Below are 16730 nucleotides of genomic sequence, written 5' to 3' on the forward strand. Positions count from 1 at the left end.
AAATACTCCCCTGGCTTTATAATCTACAGCATTAAAAAAACTCCAACAATCCAGGCTGTTTTATGAGATATTTAGACCAAAAAAAGGCAAAAGGGGCCTTGCAGATGAGAGAGCAAGGAGCACAGTTGCAATGCGGGGCCTGAACCTGCCAGGGATCCCAGGGACCCCAGAACAACCCCCTCAAGGCCACCTTCATTTAACCTCTCATTTAGTTTTAGCCCCATACAGGTGTGGTTCCATTCAGCTCAGAAGGAAACAGACAGCAAGAGTATCTGTGCAGGAGTTCTCAAGGGTTTTTACAGGTTTTCAAAACCAGAGTACATGAGGACACTATGCTGTAGCCACCCCAACTGCTAACCAAAGCTCCTCTTCCAGCTGCAAAGGGGCATCTCACCCTCTCAGTGTGTGTCCAGCTTCCACAGGATGCTGGGAGCAGCAAGTGGAGAGCCAAGCCCTGCCACAGCCCCCCTCACCCTCTCCCCAAAACTGACCCTAAATCTATGTGATCTGGCACATAGAAATCACACTTCTAAGAAAGAAGTTCAACATTTGATGGGTAAATTGTAAAAAAACAAGTTTATTTGAAAAAACTCAGCCTCTTAACATGAATTCTGATCAACATTTACTAGAACTTGAGAGCCATTAACCTGCTCCACATACGTGAGATATTTTCCAACACTAAAAAATAAAAAATAAATACGTACAAATTCTTTCCTCCCCCTTACGTGTCCTAGATGTGAGAGGTTCAGCATCCACTGCCTTAAGATCTCAGTTGAACAGAAGCAAGTAAAAGAGGTTTCTCTAACAGATAAAAGAGCAAAAGCAGATAAAGTCTCAGGGATGTACCATGTCCACCCACCTCACCACTCTGCCCAAGGTCAGGCACCCAAAACACTTGGCTGGAAGGGACGCTCTGGTGGAAATCCACCCCACGAGCAGGATGGGGCAGCACAGCCGACAGCAGCATGAATGCCAGCACCACAACCTGAACCCATTTCACATCACACTGCACTGGGCTGAGAAGAGGCACTATTGAGGCAGAGTGGGGAGGCAGGGGGAACCCCAACACTCCCCAAGGAAGGCTTGGGCAAGCAGGGCTGCCACAGCCCTGGAGTGGGTGATGCTGCCCGACAGGAACTGCAGCTATCTTTCTTCAACCTGAATATCCCATGAGAAAACAGCTACAAAAACAGGGATTTTAAAGAACTACAGTAGCTAAAGTGTTTTCAAAACATACCTAAAAGACCACCTAAAGAGCCAGGAGGCACTGAGCACGGGGGTTGAGGAGCACCTTGCCCCATGCCCGCATCTCCCCCGCAGAGGGCCTGCAGTAAGAAGCGTGTGAAGCAGTATTCATTCAGGGCCGGCCCTGAAGCCCAACATGCTTCAACAAATCCAGTATCCTGCTTTTATGGCTTTTTAACAACAAAACTCCCCAAAACACACACATAACCCCCCCACCCCCCAACCCCAAGCAGAATACAGAGCTGAAGCACAGTTTAGTTAAGGCTCCTTCAGATTCAGCTAGATATGGAGACTGTAAGGCACATATTAGTACATTCATGTTACTGTTAAAAAGCCAGACTATAAAAGCCCCCTGCCCCTGGACACATGAGGATACTGCATATGTAGTCCTGTTACCTTTGTTTAACACAGATGGAAAGACAATTCAGAGCCTGTTTAAAAATGAACACCTGGTTTAAACACTTCTCACGGCCACCCAGCGCCAGCAGAGCTCTGCCCCGGCCGCCGCACCAGGGCAGCAGCGCTTCCCCGACACTCCGGGATTAAGACCAGTCCCTCACATGCGGCTCTCCTCCTCTTTGACACCATCCTCCACATTCTTCTGAGGTGAGGGGGCCACATCATTGTTTGCCTCTTTCTGCTTCTCAGCCTCGTCAATGTTGGTCTCTTCCTCCTTCCCTTCATTCTTTGCTTTCTCCTCCGCCTTCTGCTCCTTTGCCACCAGGCGATAGTTGATGCCCATCCCAATGAAGAGGTAGATCCCGGCGATGATCAGGACAACCCCGCAGGCCCAGTACGTGTACTTGTAGTCACCATACATGTCATTGAGCTTCCCTAAGAGACAAGAGAGGGGACAGTTTAGCAAGATGCCCCCAGAGCAGCTTCAGGTCATGGAGATGTTCCCAAGAGCAGCCCAAGCCCATCACTCCCACATTCAGGCAAGGACCTGTCCCACATTCCTTTATTCCCTGCTCTGTCACCCTGTGCTAGGGGTTCATATCCCACTTCCTTGGCCATTCCTCAGATGCTGGGATGGTCTCCTGACCACTGCCCCAGTGCCAAGGGCTGCCCATGGCTCAAGGGAACCCACCACCACTCACAAGTCCAGGCAGGACAGCCAAAGAATCATAGAATCATTAAGACTGGGAAAGACCTTTAAGATCATTAAGTCAATCAATCACCAACCCAGCACCACCCCATTAAAACCATGTCTTCAAGTGAGTTCTCCAGGCACAGCACACCCTACCTAGCATAGGGGGTCCCAGAAGCACAGGGCAACACTCCACGATGGTCACCAGACCAACAGCACTGGAGAACCGCTGAGCTCCCACCAGGTCCATCAGGGTCTCAAACAGGATCGAGCTCAGCCAGCCAAAGGCAAAGCCAAAGAAGCCAGCATAAATGCAGAAGCCAGCATAGGTGGTGGACATGGGGACCAAGAGGTGGCAAACCCCATTGTAAATAATAGAGACGGCAAAGAAATACTGGATGCGTGGTCTGACCCACTTGGTGTTTGCCACCAGTCCCATGGAAGGTCTGGCCACCATGTCCACAAAGGCCAGTATGGAGAGCAGAAAGGCTGCAGAGTCACTAGGAATCTTCTTGCTCTTTGCATAATTGCTGAGGAAGACCAAGGGAGCAAATAACCCAAAGAACATGATTACGTTGCCTGACAGATAGAGCAAGAAGCCCCTGTGTGTGAACAGAGACAGGTCCAAGAATTTGTTGATTGTCTGGAAGAATGAGCTCTTCTCTTTCTTGGCCTTTCCATCAATGAGGTCCGTGCTGGTGTCACCATCATCCTTTTTCCCTGCCTTCCCAGCCTCCTGCTGCACTTCCTTATTGGCCTCTTTCTTCAGCTGATCTGGCTTGGGACCTATGGGCCGCATCAGGGATCCAGCCACGCAGCAGTTCAGGAGGAGGCCACCCAGGATGAGGAAGCTGCCACGCCAGCCAAATATGCCAAAGAAGAGCTGGTTGACGGGTGCCAGGGTAGAAAGGAAGACAGGGCTGCCCGCCATCGCCAGCCCATTGGCCAGTGGACGCTTCTTGAAGAAGTACTTGCCAATCATGGTTAAGGCAGGGTTCAGGTTGAAGGCAAGTCCAAGACCTGCAGGAGAGAGATAAGGGGCTCAGGGCTTGGACACCCCCAGCAGCACCCGCAGAAGGGCTAGTGGGACAAGCAGGGTTTCAGTTCTGGGGAGGGGGGTGGTCCCAGCTCCATTTCCAACTTGGAATCATTTAGGTTGGAAAAGCACTCTAAGATCATGGAGTCCAACCACTGCCCCAGCACTGCCAGGTCCACCATTAACCCACATCCCTAAGTGTGACATCCACATGCTTTTTGAACACTTCGAGGGATGGCGATTCCACCAGTGGCCCATACAGTGCATTCCAACACCTGACCCACCCACCTCCCAGCTGCATGACTGGAAGTCAGCCCCTGCTGCCAGCTGAAGAAGAGGCACCCAGGCAGTGACAGGAAACAGAATTTATGCAAATTCAGACATCAACTAATAATTACTGGGTTGAAGCTGCTCCTTTCACTGCCCCACTAGGGCAGAGCTATCGCTTACCCCCTATGACCCCAACACAGAAGTAGAGCTCCTCCACCGTGTTGCAGAAGGAGGCTGCGATCAGCCCACAGCCGGACAGGCAGCCGCCTGCGATCATGATGGGCCGGCTGCCATACTTGTTCACCAGGATGCTGCTGATGGGACCTGAGCAAAGAAAGGAGATGCATCCAGAGAGAAGTTACCTTAGCATGAGATACCGAACACACACAGGCAAGCACACTGCAGCTTTACTGCCAGAGGATTCCAGCTTTCACAGTGTTGCTTCTCCCAGTGAGGGAACTGGGGTAAGGGGAAAGGGCAGGAGGTTCAGAGGCAGCTGGAGATAAGAGAACCACAAAATGGTTTGGGGCTGGAAGAGACCTTAAAGATCACCTTGTTCCAACTCCCTGCCATGGGCAGGGACACTACACTAGAACAAGTTGCTGCAAGTCCCATCCAGCCCAGTCTTGAACATTTCCAGGGATGGGGTAGACACAGCTTCTCTAGGCTTCTCTGTGCCAGGGTCTCATCATCCTCAGGGAAAAACTTCTTCCTAAATATGTAATCTAAACCAACCATAGACAGAGAACTGTTGAAGCACACAAAGCTTTGACTTCTTTGAACAAGTTTACTTCTGTGGGCTGAGATGGGAGCTGCTTGGCCACCAGCTGCTCCCAGACACAGGGCTTTGGGACAGGCTGAAGCCACCTGCCTCATGCTGTGCTGTGGGCTCTACCCTACTTATGGCAACCCGCCCACCACGAGCTGGGGTCTCAGCTGCAAAGCAACTGCACATCACCTGCCAGAAGTTTCTGATCACAGAAAAAGCTGTGAGGAAACACCTTCTCTGGGCACAGGTGAAGCTCCCTAGAGCTTGGGGAGACGCAGCACTGCCCCAGGAGAAGGGGTGCCTCTGTTTCCACTGCTACCCCTAAGGCAGACAGGGCCCAATTGCCCTTTCAAGTGCTTCACTATCAGGAGCTTTAATCCAAAGCAAACAGTGATTAGAGACTGCCAAGCATGCTCTACAGACACTAAAATGTATTTAAATACACTGAATGAACATCCATTGAATATTAACAGACCTTGCTTTGCCATTAACAGACAGGGACGTTGTCAACATGTTATTCATGGGCCCTCGGATGGTACTTGACCTTTTTGCCCACTTTAAACAAAGCCTGGAGCAGGTTACAGAAGCCTTGGCACTGCAGAGGCTGTCCCCAGCCCCATGACATTCTGCTCTCTGCTACCAGAGGCTCCAGTGCAATGGGCCATGGCCCTGGTCCTGTGAGAGGCAGCAGCACATGGGGCTGCCATATCATGAGTCCCATAGAGTGCTCAGCACTTTGCAAAACCTGGACCTTGAACTCAGCAAATGTGATGCCCCTAAACATAGTTTAAAGACAGACACAGCCTTTCCTCCAGGAAGTCCACCTGGGAGCAGCAGGTTCCAAGGGGCACTCAGCAGGAAGCCACCCAGCTGGGAAGTGCCAGGTACTCTAGGGGCAATTCCCCACACCGCACCCACTTTTTTAAAGGAAAATAATTCACACACACTCTTATTTTCTACATCCACAGGAAGCATTTTTGACTAAACATTACCTGATCTAACTTGATTGGTCAAGCTGGCAAAAACATGTAAGTAATGGAATCTAATCCCAACATGGATCTGAAAAAGGGGCATTTGACACCATGCCATCCATGCATCCTGATGGTCACTGCACAGGACAGCTGTAGGGAAATGTGCTTCCTCCTCACACCTAGCCCTGCCCAGGACAGAAGCTGCCCCAGCTCTGTGAGGTTCCATCAGTCCAGAATGTTCCTCCAGAGGATGAACTACTTTTTCAGCCTCCAAGCAAGCAGGTGTCCTAGGAGACAGGGAAAATGGGATGCACACTGGGACTGCTCCAGTGCAATTCAGACTCTGTAAAGGGTCTGGTTTCATGCAGAAATGAGTGGGGCAGCAGTGATTCCTGTGCTTCAGCAGCTGTGGGATGAGTCATAGAAAATCCTGAGATGGAGTCCAACTCATGGCTCTGCACAGGACAACCCCAACAATCCCTTCTGCCTGAGAGCATTGTCCAAAATGCTCCTCGAGCTCTGCTCTGGGAAGCCTGTTCAGTACCTGATCACCTTCTGGGGGAAAAAAAATACACCCAGGTAGATCTGGGGTACTTTCAGCATCCCTGCCACCCACATACGGGCAAGCAGTTCAAGACCAGCAGCTGCTAGAATTTAATGGCAACAGTTCAGTGAAAGCAGGAGAGACAGTATCACCAGGGAGGGAGGGGGACATGGGGACAACCACAACTCCAGTACTGGAGGAGGGAATTCTTACCCCTGGCAGCTCTAGACAGTGCCCCCAGAAGAACCAGCTCTGAGCTATTGGGAGAGGAGGAATGGCCTAGATTGGGTCTCATTAAGGCAGTTACATGGTTTACAAGCTTGTTACAACATTGGAGCAGGGAAATGTGCTCGTCGCTTCGCTAGCTGAGCTAGGACAAAGCAGAGCCTGTTCCCCCAAAGGAAAAGCCTCGTGTTCAGCCGGGAGCTGACGTCAGCTCCTTTGGATGCACAAATCCAACAAGGCTGCAGGCACCTCGCCAGCTGCGGACTGGTGGCAGGGACAAGCTCCCATTTGCCTCTGAAGTGGTCACAACAGCAGGCTCACAGTGTTTCTTTCAGCCCAGCACAACACTGTGTTTGCAGGCACATACAAGACCCCAGGGTCTGGAGACCAGGAACGCTCTGCATGCTCCTCACCCATTAAAACCATGCATAAAGTACCTAGCTTGGGAATTAAAAGCCTTCGAAAGGCAGCTTCTGAAGGACAGGGGAGGGAGGGAGGGGAGCTGTTTTAGTTTAGGAGGGTTTGCCTTATTCTGCCCACATCTTTATACTTCCAGTGCATGCTGCCATCCTCAAACAGCAGAAGCTGCCTCTTGGCACCAGCAAGCATTAACATGTGGCACAAGGCTTCAGTGCATTCCGAGCACAACTGAGCTGACGAGAAACTGGGGACAGATCCCTAGATACACCTACTATTCCCTGAATTTAAAGAAAAAATAAATAAAATCAGTGTCTTATCTGAAAGGAAGTGCCCCTGAAAGCAAGGCTACCACATGTGGCACAGCAGCTCGCCAGCCTTCAGGAAGATGCTGGGAGCAGACACAGCATCTGTAGCCTACTGTAACAAGGACAAGGGCAGAATTACACAAGTCGTAATTCCCCGGAAAGATTTTACAGCTTTGCAGAGGAGGACAGATTAACCTGGTTTTTGCATTCTGGGCATTAAATGTAACTTTTTGAGCAACCTCTTTTAAGAAAACCCATTAAGGGAGGTTTTGCTTTCACATAAGGAGAGAACTCAAAGTTAGAGCAAAATTTTGGTGGTTGTCATTGCAGCCAGGTGGGAATCACCAGCCCCAGCAGGAGAGCAGCATCTTGTGCTGTGATGCAGCACATGTACCAGCCTCTAGCCCACTTACCTCCTGCATACATAACAGCCAGCATGATGGAGGAGATCCAGGAGACTTTGCTGCTGGACGCATTGAAGATGACCTCAATCTCTTTGAAGAACACTGTGATAGATTTGGGGAAGGCATAGGAAAAGCCAATGGAGATGAAGGCTCCGATGACCACAGCCCATCCCCATCCTCCTTCAGGAGGAGTGTATCCTACGGGGCCTCCAATGGCCGGTGGCATCTTGAATCAAGTCGCCGATGACTCAGTTGGGGATCACAGATCTGCAAAGGACAAAGTGTTGCCTCAGCAGAAAGCAGAATTCCTGCTCCTGGCATACAACTGCAGAGCTCAAACTCTGTTTGCAAGGCTGGCACTGCACCAGTGCCCCCACCACCATAAGAAAAGCTGATTCTTAAGGTGAGAGCACTCCAGGATCACCAGCACAGTGGGCCACTCCAAAGCACACGCTCAGATTGCAGCTGGCCTTTAAGAGCCCCAGTCAGCACATGTTTGTAAGCGACAAATTTAAGGCATGACATCCTGACCTAAGCTGGAAAGGACAGGGAGTGTCTGTGACAGCAGCCAGGGCTCATCTGCATGGGCAGAGCTCCCATAGCATCTCCAGGAGTGCCACCCCAGCACTGCAAAATCCCAGGAAGCCCCAGGCCACCTAGAGCAGGAGCTGCATACCATGGTTATTAAATCCAGACACTTAGGGGAAGTAAGCCTCCATGCATGAGCCTAACAGGACACCCCTATTTCTGCTGAAAAAGGGCAGTCGGGTGTCACAACACACCCACCATTCCTAAAGGTCAGGGGCTGTGGCTAAACTTAGCCTGAGCAGTGACTAAGGAAAGGTCCCATATGCCACCAGGGAAGGGGGAGGTAGATGCACACACTTAGTCCCAGCAGAGCCTGGCTCCCCTGCTGTTTGACCCTGCAGGGCACCTCCTGACCCAAATGCATCCAAACCCTCCTCCTTGATCAAAAAGGCTATGGCAGGTTTCATAAAGCACCCAAGTATAAAAACAATTCACCTAAAAAGCTCAAAACCAGAAGTGACTAGAAAACAAAATAAACAGGAAAATGTCATTCAGGCTTGCTGAAGTGTGGAATCCCCTTGGAGAGGCTGATTGGGAGCAATCCAGAGGCCATCAGGGTCAGGCTGCTCATACATGGGCCCACGCTGCAGCAGAACTAGATCACACTCCAGAGCTGCTGTTACTCCAAATGAAGGCTGGTCCAGGCAGCCGAGAGCAGCACAAGGCATCACAACAAGGAACCGTAAGAAAGGCAGCTACTCACAAACAAGGGTTACATCATGCAAAGCAACAGAAATCACTACCGGCCCCAGAACCCCTGTGCATCCCCAGGGATTTCAGAAGGCATTTTCTGATGGACTGCAGAGCTCCTCAGCCTCAGAGATATGCCCACCCCACCCACCCCTATTAAGGGCCACCAGCCAAGGGGCAACATTAGGCTCCTTCACTAGAACCCACTCCTCATTCAGCAGCTCTCTGCTGCTCAGGTTTGCACTTGAGGAAAAAGCCACCTTTGAGCAGGAGAGACTTTTCCAGAGCTCCTGAGGCCATTCCAGGCAAAGTGACAACTTCAAAGCAGTGTGGCGCTGGCTCAGAGAGGTGCAGCCTCCTATTTATAGCCTGTATCCGCCCCAGCTCACAGCGATTACCATCTCATCCATGGCTGCTGACATGCCAGCACCTATTTGGCACACCCCTATAGCACACACTACAGGACTAAGGGCTCCTGCCTTCTCACCCACTCCATGTCACTTGGTGCATATCCAAGGCTGGGATCCCGGTGTCCTGGTCGAAGCACAGCTGGTGATCCAGAGTCATGGGGAGATCCTGCTCCTTCCTACCTGGCACTGGAAGTACTGGCAGCAGTTATCTGATACAGCACCAAGTTAGCCAGAGCCACCTGACACCTGGCCACAGTGATGCCTACCAGATGATGCCCCAGACCCGCATGGGGCCAGAGGAAGAAAAGCACAGGAGGTCGGTTTCTGCAAGCTGCTAAGACTGGTTTAGTGTGACCCAGACAATGATTTTTCTCTGGCAGGGTATTTTCCTGCATCCTGGCCAGTGCAACACATGACCATCACGAGCAGCTCCAAGCCACCCACCGCTCCAACAAAGGAATCATTGACAAGACGCTGCCCCTGGCACGTCCGCAGCTGAACTATGCCCAGGAGCCAGAGCCCATTTCTTCCAATTTCCTCTCTGGGACTCACCAGGATGAGCCTGTATCTGTGGTGTCAGGCTGCAGGCAGATCCCCAGGCCAATACACCTGTGGGCACCCACCTGGGACACGCATCCACCGAGGAAACTGCCAAGCTCCACAAAGACTCCCAATGCAGTCTGGTTTTGGAACACAGAGAAGCCCACCCACCCACCATGAGCACTAGGAATTGTTGAACATGCCCTCCCCAAACAAGCTGCACACTGGAGTTTCTGCCGCCTCTTGCTTTGAGGCACACTGAGCTTTCACAGCCTTCAGTGAATCCTAGAGCATCATCCAATCACACCGATTTATCCAAAACATTTTTGAAAGCTGAAACTACCAGGTGCTGGCTATGAAAAGTCCCAGCAAGGAGTATAATCTACTTGTAAGCACTAATTAAAATTACAGGCAATAAAAGTCATCCGAGGCAAAGGCTGAGGGGGTTACAATGGGGATTTTCCCCTTTTGTTCCTGAGACATATACATTGGTTTAATTCTTCCACTGCTCCCAAGGAGTTCAACTGCTCCAAAATGACTGTGGTTTGGTTCATTTATTTTTTCTTCCCCTACAAGCAGCATTCCTCCTCCTGCGGGTGCTGAGGTGGCATCTCTCTGTAAAATAAAAGGCTTCTGGCAGGTTAGACATGATCTCTCTTGCATTGCTGAGGCACAATGAAAAACCCTGAGCTGAACAAGGTTTTGAGACCAAAGATTCCCAAAGTCTGACGCCAGAGAGTTTACACAAGGAGTTCTGCATGCCACAACACTTTTCCCTGAGTCACTGAAAATCCTCATTAAGTTTTAGAAAAGCTCATCCTTCAACTGCATTAGGCTTCTTTACAATTTACTCTTTGCTCCCACACAGAAATACTTTCAAACAAGTGAGGAAAAAAAAAATAAAGCACAGGTAATGCAGCCAGCCCAACTGGAAAGATTACATCCCTTTTGCAAAAAAAGAAATTTAAAAAAACCCCAAAAAATAACAAAAAACGAAAACCAGAACACATCATTATGACATTTCCAGCTGTTTTGGAAGAGCTGCAACATGTAGAGATGTGATTAGAAATCAAATTCACAGCTGCCAGGCAGCTAGCTACAGTTTGCCCTATTAGAAAATAAAATAACCATATTTACAGTAATTAAGACTGATGAGACCAAGTAATGACTGAGTATCACAACTGCTCCCTATAAAAGTCCTGACTAATCTGCAGGAATGGGTAGCCTACAGCCACACTCCTCTGCACAGCTATAGTGAGAGCAGGCATTGAGGTAATGAAGATGGTGTCACCTCAAAACAGATCCCCCCAGGAGACTAAAGCCCTGATATCTCCCAGGTCTCACCCACAAGCAGTTATCCTTTCTCCAAAGGGGCCTGGAACAGTATGATTTCAAGACTTTTGGTTACATAATGCAGTAAATTGCTGCAGTTTTGAAAGCTCAGATTGGCAGGACTCCAGCACAGAAAGACAGAAGCTCACATTTATAAAGTGCTGCAAATGCCCCAAAGTATTTCTGGGGCAAAGTCTTTATTAAAGTGGCTCACAGTGCTCTTTTTTGAGGTCAAAGGAAGAGGGACATTCCCCCATCCAAGCAGAGGCCTTGCCCAGGCACAACACACCTTTGCCTCTACTCACACATCCCTCCAGCCCAAGGCTTCCCTACACTGGGCATGCATCATAGCAGGTGTGAAATCCACCATGGGTCATCCCAGCCCTGCTGTCTTTGCTTCTTGCTCTTCCTGTGCATCCAGCTTCTGAGATGGACATAGCACTGTCCCAAACAGGATCTCCTCAGCAAAAAAAATGTCCAGGCTATCCAATGGCCATTTGGGCCCCCTGTGCCTTTGTCAGCAGGACCAAGCCTTTGGCCTGGGAATGCCAACACTGAAACACCTAGGCCAGGCAGGATGGGCACAAAGCTGTTCCTTGATAGAAGCTCCTCCCAAAGGAGCTCTTCCCTCAAACCCCCAGCAGAAAGGGGGATGCTATTCTCCAGAAGCTTGTTCCCCATCAGCCCAGCCCAAAGAATTAGCTAAAAGATTAGCCACATCCACCCCTCCCAGCACAACCTCCCAAACCCAGCTCATCACAAGAGGCCCTTCCAGTGCTCAGCACAGGGCCATAAACATCCATGGGACATTTGCTCAACATGGGGAGCTGGCAGGCCCCCAACAACCCTTCTGATCCCTGAAAATAAACTGAGATCTTTTGCTGGGGAAATGAAGGGGCTTGGCAACCACCAGCTGTTCACAGCCAATAACATTCTACAGCTTCAAATTTGGACTTTTTTTTGGCCTGAAGCAAGATGAAAGAGATTGTCAGGAGTTAAGACACCACTTTCACCAGTTTTAAGCAGGTTTAGAGCATTATGCACAGATTTCTAATTCCAGCAGGCACCCACAGCCGGGGTTTAACCTGGCAGCACATGGCCTACGTGACTCTCCAGCACTTCCAAGGGCTCTGCACCAGGACAATAGTCAATTGAGGCCCTGCTCAGCTCCAGCCTTTGCTGCCGGGGTGAGCCAAGGTCAGCAGCACAGGCAGGGCTCACTCAAGGCCAGCAGCCCGCATGGGCAAGCTCAAGGTTTTGGCCAGAAGCAGCCCAGCCCACTCAGTGCCTCTTCCCACCAGGAATGGCCAACACACTCCCAGACATGCCCCAGTCTGTCGGCCCGGTGAGCCAACACCAGCGTGCAGACAGACAGACGCCATGGGGCACAGCATTGGCAGCTGCCCTTCTCCAGCTCCCCCACTGGCAGCACAAGCCTCGGCCTGCAGAGGCACAGATCATCCTGCTCACCCCATCAGGCACAGCCACAAACTTGTCCTGGACACTCCCAATTGGTCTCTCTGGTGGACACAGCCCCTCAGCCTCCAAAACACTCCCAGCATGGCACAGGGCATGAAAGGCTGCAAGCTGCCCTGCAAAATGAAACGTTGGGATAGTTTGTTGGCAGCTTTGGAGGAAGCAAACCAACCAGAGAGATGAGCACCTATTTGTGACCACCAGAGAAGCTCCCATCTGGGCCTGCTGTGCCTGGCTGTTAGCATCAACAATGCTCAGTAAGGACCAAGCATCTTACTGGTGTGAGAAAGCACAAAATCAGGTTTAAGCAAGCTACCAACAGGCCCAAGGGAGAAAGCCTGGCTTATTTCTACACCAGAGCCTAGCTGTGGTCATGGCTCTTCTAGAGCCCTCAAGCCCAAAACCCTGCAGCCAGAGGGGGTTGCAGATCAGTTACAAGAATATTACGTGAAGCAAGCAGCTCTTGCATGTAGTCTGGGCTCACATCAGCTTTAGCCCACAGCACACCTAGAGTCCCCTCTTTAACTGCACCCCCATCCCTAGGGAAAGGGATTCTCATAGCACTCATAGCTGCCAGCCAAACCCGTGTCTCAGGAGGGGACAGGGGGTGCTCAAGCCCCTGTACAGGGTTCCCCAGTCACACCCTGAGCACAAGTCATGCTCTGCCAGGACACAGAGCTGATCCTCCCTGCACCAGCAGTGCTCAGGAACGCTCCCAGGACACCCTGTGCCTGCCCGGAAATCCTCAGAATGAGAAAAATGTAGTATGGAATAGCATTGGCATTCTTTCATTACAGACCCACAATGCCAGCCAGAGACAGCTCCGGGTGTCTTAGCAAAGCAGGGGGCTGCAAAATCACAAAAAGTCACAGCAGCCACCATCAAACAGAACTGGCTGTCCCTTCCCTAAGTGCAGGAGTCTGAATTTTGATCCCAGCCGCTGCCACATTATTGCTAGCTTCGAGCACTCAAACCACAGATGAATAAGCACCAGGATGGAGGTGGGACATGCACACCAAGGACCCAAAAGCACAAGGGTGGAGGTGGGAGAGGAGGTCACACCAAGGACCCAGGAGTACATGGATGGAAGTGGGACACTCACACCGAGGACCCAGGCCTCAAACCAGGACCAAGGCAGCACTGGGATGGAGGCAGGAAAGGAAGTCACACCAAGGGCCCAGTAGCACTCTGGTGATTGCGGTTTCAGTAATTAACTACAGCCGCACGTGGATTTTCCTTGGCTACAGAACTACACTGCAGCGGCTCTAAGGACACAGTGAGTCATATCGATACCACTGGTGAGAGGCTCCCACTTTCTTAAGTGTCTGTTATAGGCTGATTCCAGAGGAGGAAATAGGAAAAGCCATAAAAGTGCAACAGTAGATTTGACCTACAGAGCTTAATGAGATGCGCCTCCCAAGCCTACGTGCAGCTTTTCAACTGCTCATAAAGGAGATACAAAATGACAGCATGAAAGTCACTGGGCATTTTCCACCTTAGCTGCCAGACAAATCAGGCCAACTGTGCCAAACAGAAGCCAAGAAAAAGTACATGCGACCATTCACACCTTTTCCAGGTAACACCTCCTGCAAGGGAACAATGTTTCACGCCTTCCCAAGGGACTAGGACAGCCACAGGCACCCCCACGACTTTGGCAGGGTGATCTGCCATACTGTAACAGAACTTTTTGTAATTAGGAGGTCCATCACCATCTAACACCAAGAAAGTTCCTTCCCAACAAAGGCACCATCAGGAGCTTGGGGAGTTTCTTTACACCCAGCACACCCCAGCCGTTCCCTGCCCTGGCCCATTTCTCAGCATTGTTCCTTTCCTTCCAGACACAGCCAAGGAAACCTCAGTGCAAAGACAACCAGGGAGAATCCAACAGCACTAAATTGCCTCACTTAGCATGAAAATGGGATGCCTGTGCACCACAAAAAGACTTAAGGCTCACAGAAAGGCACAAAACCCTTATTATACCTGCCTCCTTGTGATGCAACTAAGAAAACCCACCTTTTTCCTCAGAAGAGGCTTAAAGCTGGAGAACATGAATAACCATTGTGCAAAAGGTCCACCCTTAAAGGGCAGGGTTCGAGCACTCAGGGCATTTACTGTTTCAGGACAAGAATCCCACCTCACTTGCCGCAGGTACAATTCATAACTCCCTTCTGATCTGCCTGTTCACACTCAAGCCCTCCAGCGTTGTTCACTTTCATGATGCATTCGTCCGCCTTTCAGCTGCAGGACTTCTACCCGACCTGCAACACCCAACCCGGGTGAAGCATTCTAGCAGCACACCTGGATCTCAATCCCACTGAGGTTCCCGAGCATCTCACCCTGGGGCCAGCAAACACCTGCCACAGGCCACCAGGCTTCAACCAGAGCAGACCCCAGGACCAGAGCTGGTAGGTGCTGGCTCTAGGAGCGTTCTGACAGCCCCTTGCTGCCCAGCGAGTGTAAGCTACCACCGGCCACCAGTGAACTCCAGCAGCCTCAGCTTTTTCCTGCTGATCACCGAAACGCCTTGCTGGCTGAGTGATTCACATACCTGAGAGTGGACGCACGCCCCAAACCCATACGGGGCCATCAAGACCTTACTACCACCTCCTCCCTGAGGAAGGCAGAAGCAAGGGCTAAAGGCACCTCTCCTGGAGCCGGAACACGGTTCCACAGTCCATCCTGCACAACCAGCAGGGGATTACGGTGCTGAAGGACTTGGGTGACTCACCCACCTGAGCAGCCTCGAATGCCCGAGGTCCAGCTCTGAGCACATGCCAAGAGTAATCACCTGAAGGCCGGTGCGAGCGGCACCCTCATGTAGTGCTCACCCAGGTGCTGAAGGCCGCAGGAGTGCTCCCCATGGGGACGGGGGATACCCCCGTGCACCCCAATACCGCAGACCCACTGCCACGACACGGTTCCCACGCTGCTTCCAGGCCCTCCCTGCCTTTATCAAGAGCCAAACATAACGTGATTACCTCTTCCCTGCGCCCCAGCGCTTATCAAGCGCCCTCAAATGGTGCGGAGATTCCCCCGCGCGGCCCCACAAATACGCCGGGGCAGCGGTCTGAGGGGCCGGGCAGGAGCTCCCCGGGACAGGGCACCCACACCTCGAGGCAACTGGGCTACCCGGGCCCCCCCAGGCCACCACCATGCATCCGCACCGTTCGCCGGGAGAAGGAAGCCGGGGAAACCCTGACCCCAGGACGCTACTGCCGGTGAGAGGGACGAGGGCGGTCAGGGCAGGGTACTGAGGAATCCTCACCACGCGGCCATACCGGAGCGGGAACAAAACATGGCTCCCCCCACAGTTCGGGGGCGGCGGAGACCAAAGCGACGGTTCCAACACAGCCAGAAACGCCGCTGTGGAACCGACCGGCCGCGCGACCGGCCGCGGGGGCAGCCCCCCACTCCAGGAACGGCCCAGGACCATCACCGGCTCCAGGACTTCTAAGCCGGGCCGGCAGCAGAGGCCCCGGGAAGCACGGGGCCGCCAGAGTTCGTGCGGCTCCCAGAGCCGGGGGCCTAACCCCGAGGCGCCCCCTCCCCGCTCCCTCGGCCGCCCGCCACGCGGCCGCCCGCGCCCTACCTGCGGGTGCCGCCGCTGCCGCCAAGTGCGGCCGCCCCCGCCCCCGCCGCTATAAGGGCGGAGGGGCGCGGGGGGCGGGAGCGGGGCGTGCGCGGCCGAGCACCGCCCCCCGCGCGCCACGTGCGCCTCGCCGGGCCCCCCCCGACCCCAGGAGCGCGGCGGGGCCGGGCCGGGCCGGGCTGGGCCGTGCGCCACTGCACGTACCGCCCCGGCCCCTCCGGGCCCCCGCTGGCGGCGGGACGGGCTTTGGGGCCGCGTGTGCCAGGAGGCCGGGCGGGATGGCACTGCCCGGCGCAACGGCAGCGCGGGACTTCCCTGAACTTGTCCCACGGAGTGACTCTGCTCAGAAATTCCACTCGCTGGGCAGGAGCAAGGGGTCCCCTTGACTCTCACTGCCGGGCACTCATTCCTCCCTGGGGTCCTGGACACGCTCCCGAGAGTCCTGACCCCACTCGTGGGGTTCCTGCTCCTGCTCTTGGGGATCCTGGCCCTGCTCCCGGGAGGCCCTGACCCCACTCCAGGGAGTCCTGGCCCCGTTCCTGGCATACCTGGCCCTGCCCCTGCTGGTCACGGACCCCTTCAGGTGCAGAATGCTGAACAGTGTCTGTATTAAAACCCATCAGCACTTAAAATTCTATTGAAATTAAAATTCATTGTCTGACGATTGTGCTTTTGTGTTCATCACAACATTTCTTAGCGTTGCCAGCCCACTCTGGCAGTTGTGCTCACATGAGGGTAAGGACACACTGCCAGGGGGGACATTTGTGGTGAGCCTTTGTGCCCAGGGATGTGAAGGAGCTGGATGCCCTCACCATTTCACTCACGG

General features: G+C 52.6%; 1 protein-coding gene across 2 annotated transcripts; it reads right to left on the reverse strand.

Annotated features, from left to right (window-relative positions):
• Positions 1–557: 557 nt before the first annotated feature.
• Positions 558–15979, reverse strand: SLC16A1 (solute carrier family 16 member 1). 2 transcript variants are annotated; one of them, XM_015650868.1, is made up of 5 exons: positions 15905–15979; positions 7289–7546; positions 3822–3965; positions 2492–3355; positions 558–2079 (listed from the first exon to the last, which is right to left on the reverse strand). In XM_015650868.1, the coding sequence occupies exons 2-5, from the start codon at positions 7503–7505 to the stop codon at positions 1802–1804; spliced, it is 1503 nt and encodes a 500-aa protein (XP_015506354.1). In that variant the 5' UTR covers positions 7506–7546; positions 15905–15979; the 3' UTR covers positions 558–1801. The 2 variants fall into 2 exon arrangements, with proteins under 2 accessions (XP_015506354.1, XP_015506355.1); XM_015650869.3 differs by lacking the exon at positions 15905–15979 and adding an exon at positions 9045–9356.
• Between the last annotated feature and the right edge of the window lie 751 nt (positions 15980–16730).

Source organism: Parus major, chromosome 26, assembly GCF_001522545.3.
Source record: "Parus major isolate Abel chromosome 26, Parus_major1.1, whole genome shotgun sequence".
Classification (NCBI taxonomy): Eukaryota; Metazoa; Chordata; class Aves; order Passeriformes; family Paridae; genus Parus; species Parus major.

Excerpts from the sequence above, each read along its gene's own strand:
- SLC16A1 (XM_015650868.1), bottom strand. The coding sequence starts at position 7,505 with ATGCCACCGGCCATTGGAGGCCCCGTAGGATACACTCCTCCTGAAGGA. Across the intron at positions 3,966-7,288 it reads GGCTGTTATGTATGCAGGAG|GTCCCATCAGCAGCATCCTG; the intron begins GTAAGTGGGCTA and ends TTCTTTGCTCAG. Across the intron at positions 3,356-3,821 it reads CTGTGTTGGGGTCATAGGGG|GTCTTGGACTTGCCTTCAAC; the intron begins GTAAGCGATAGC and ends TCTCTCCTGCAG.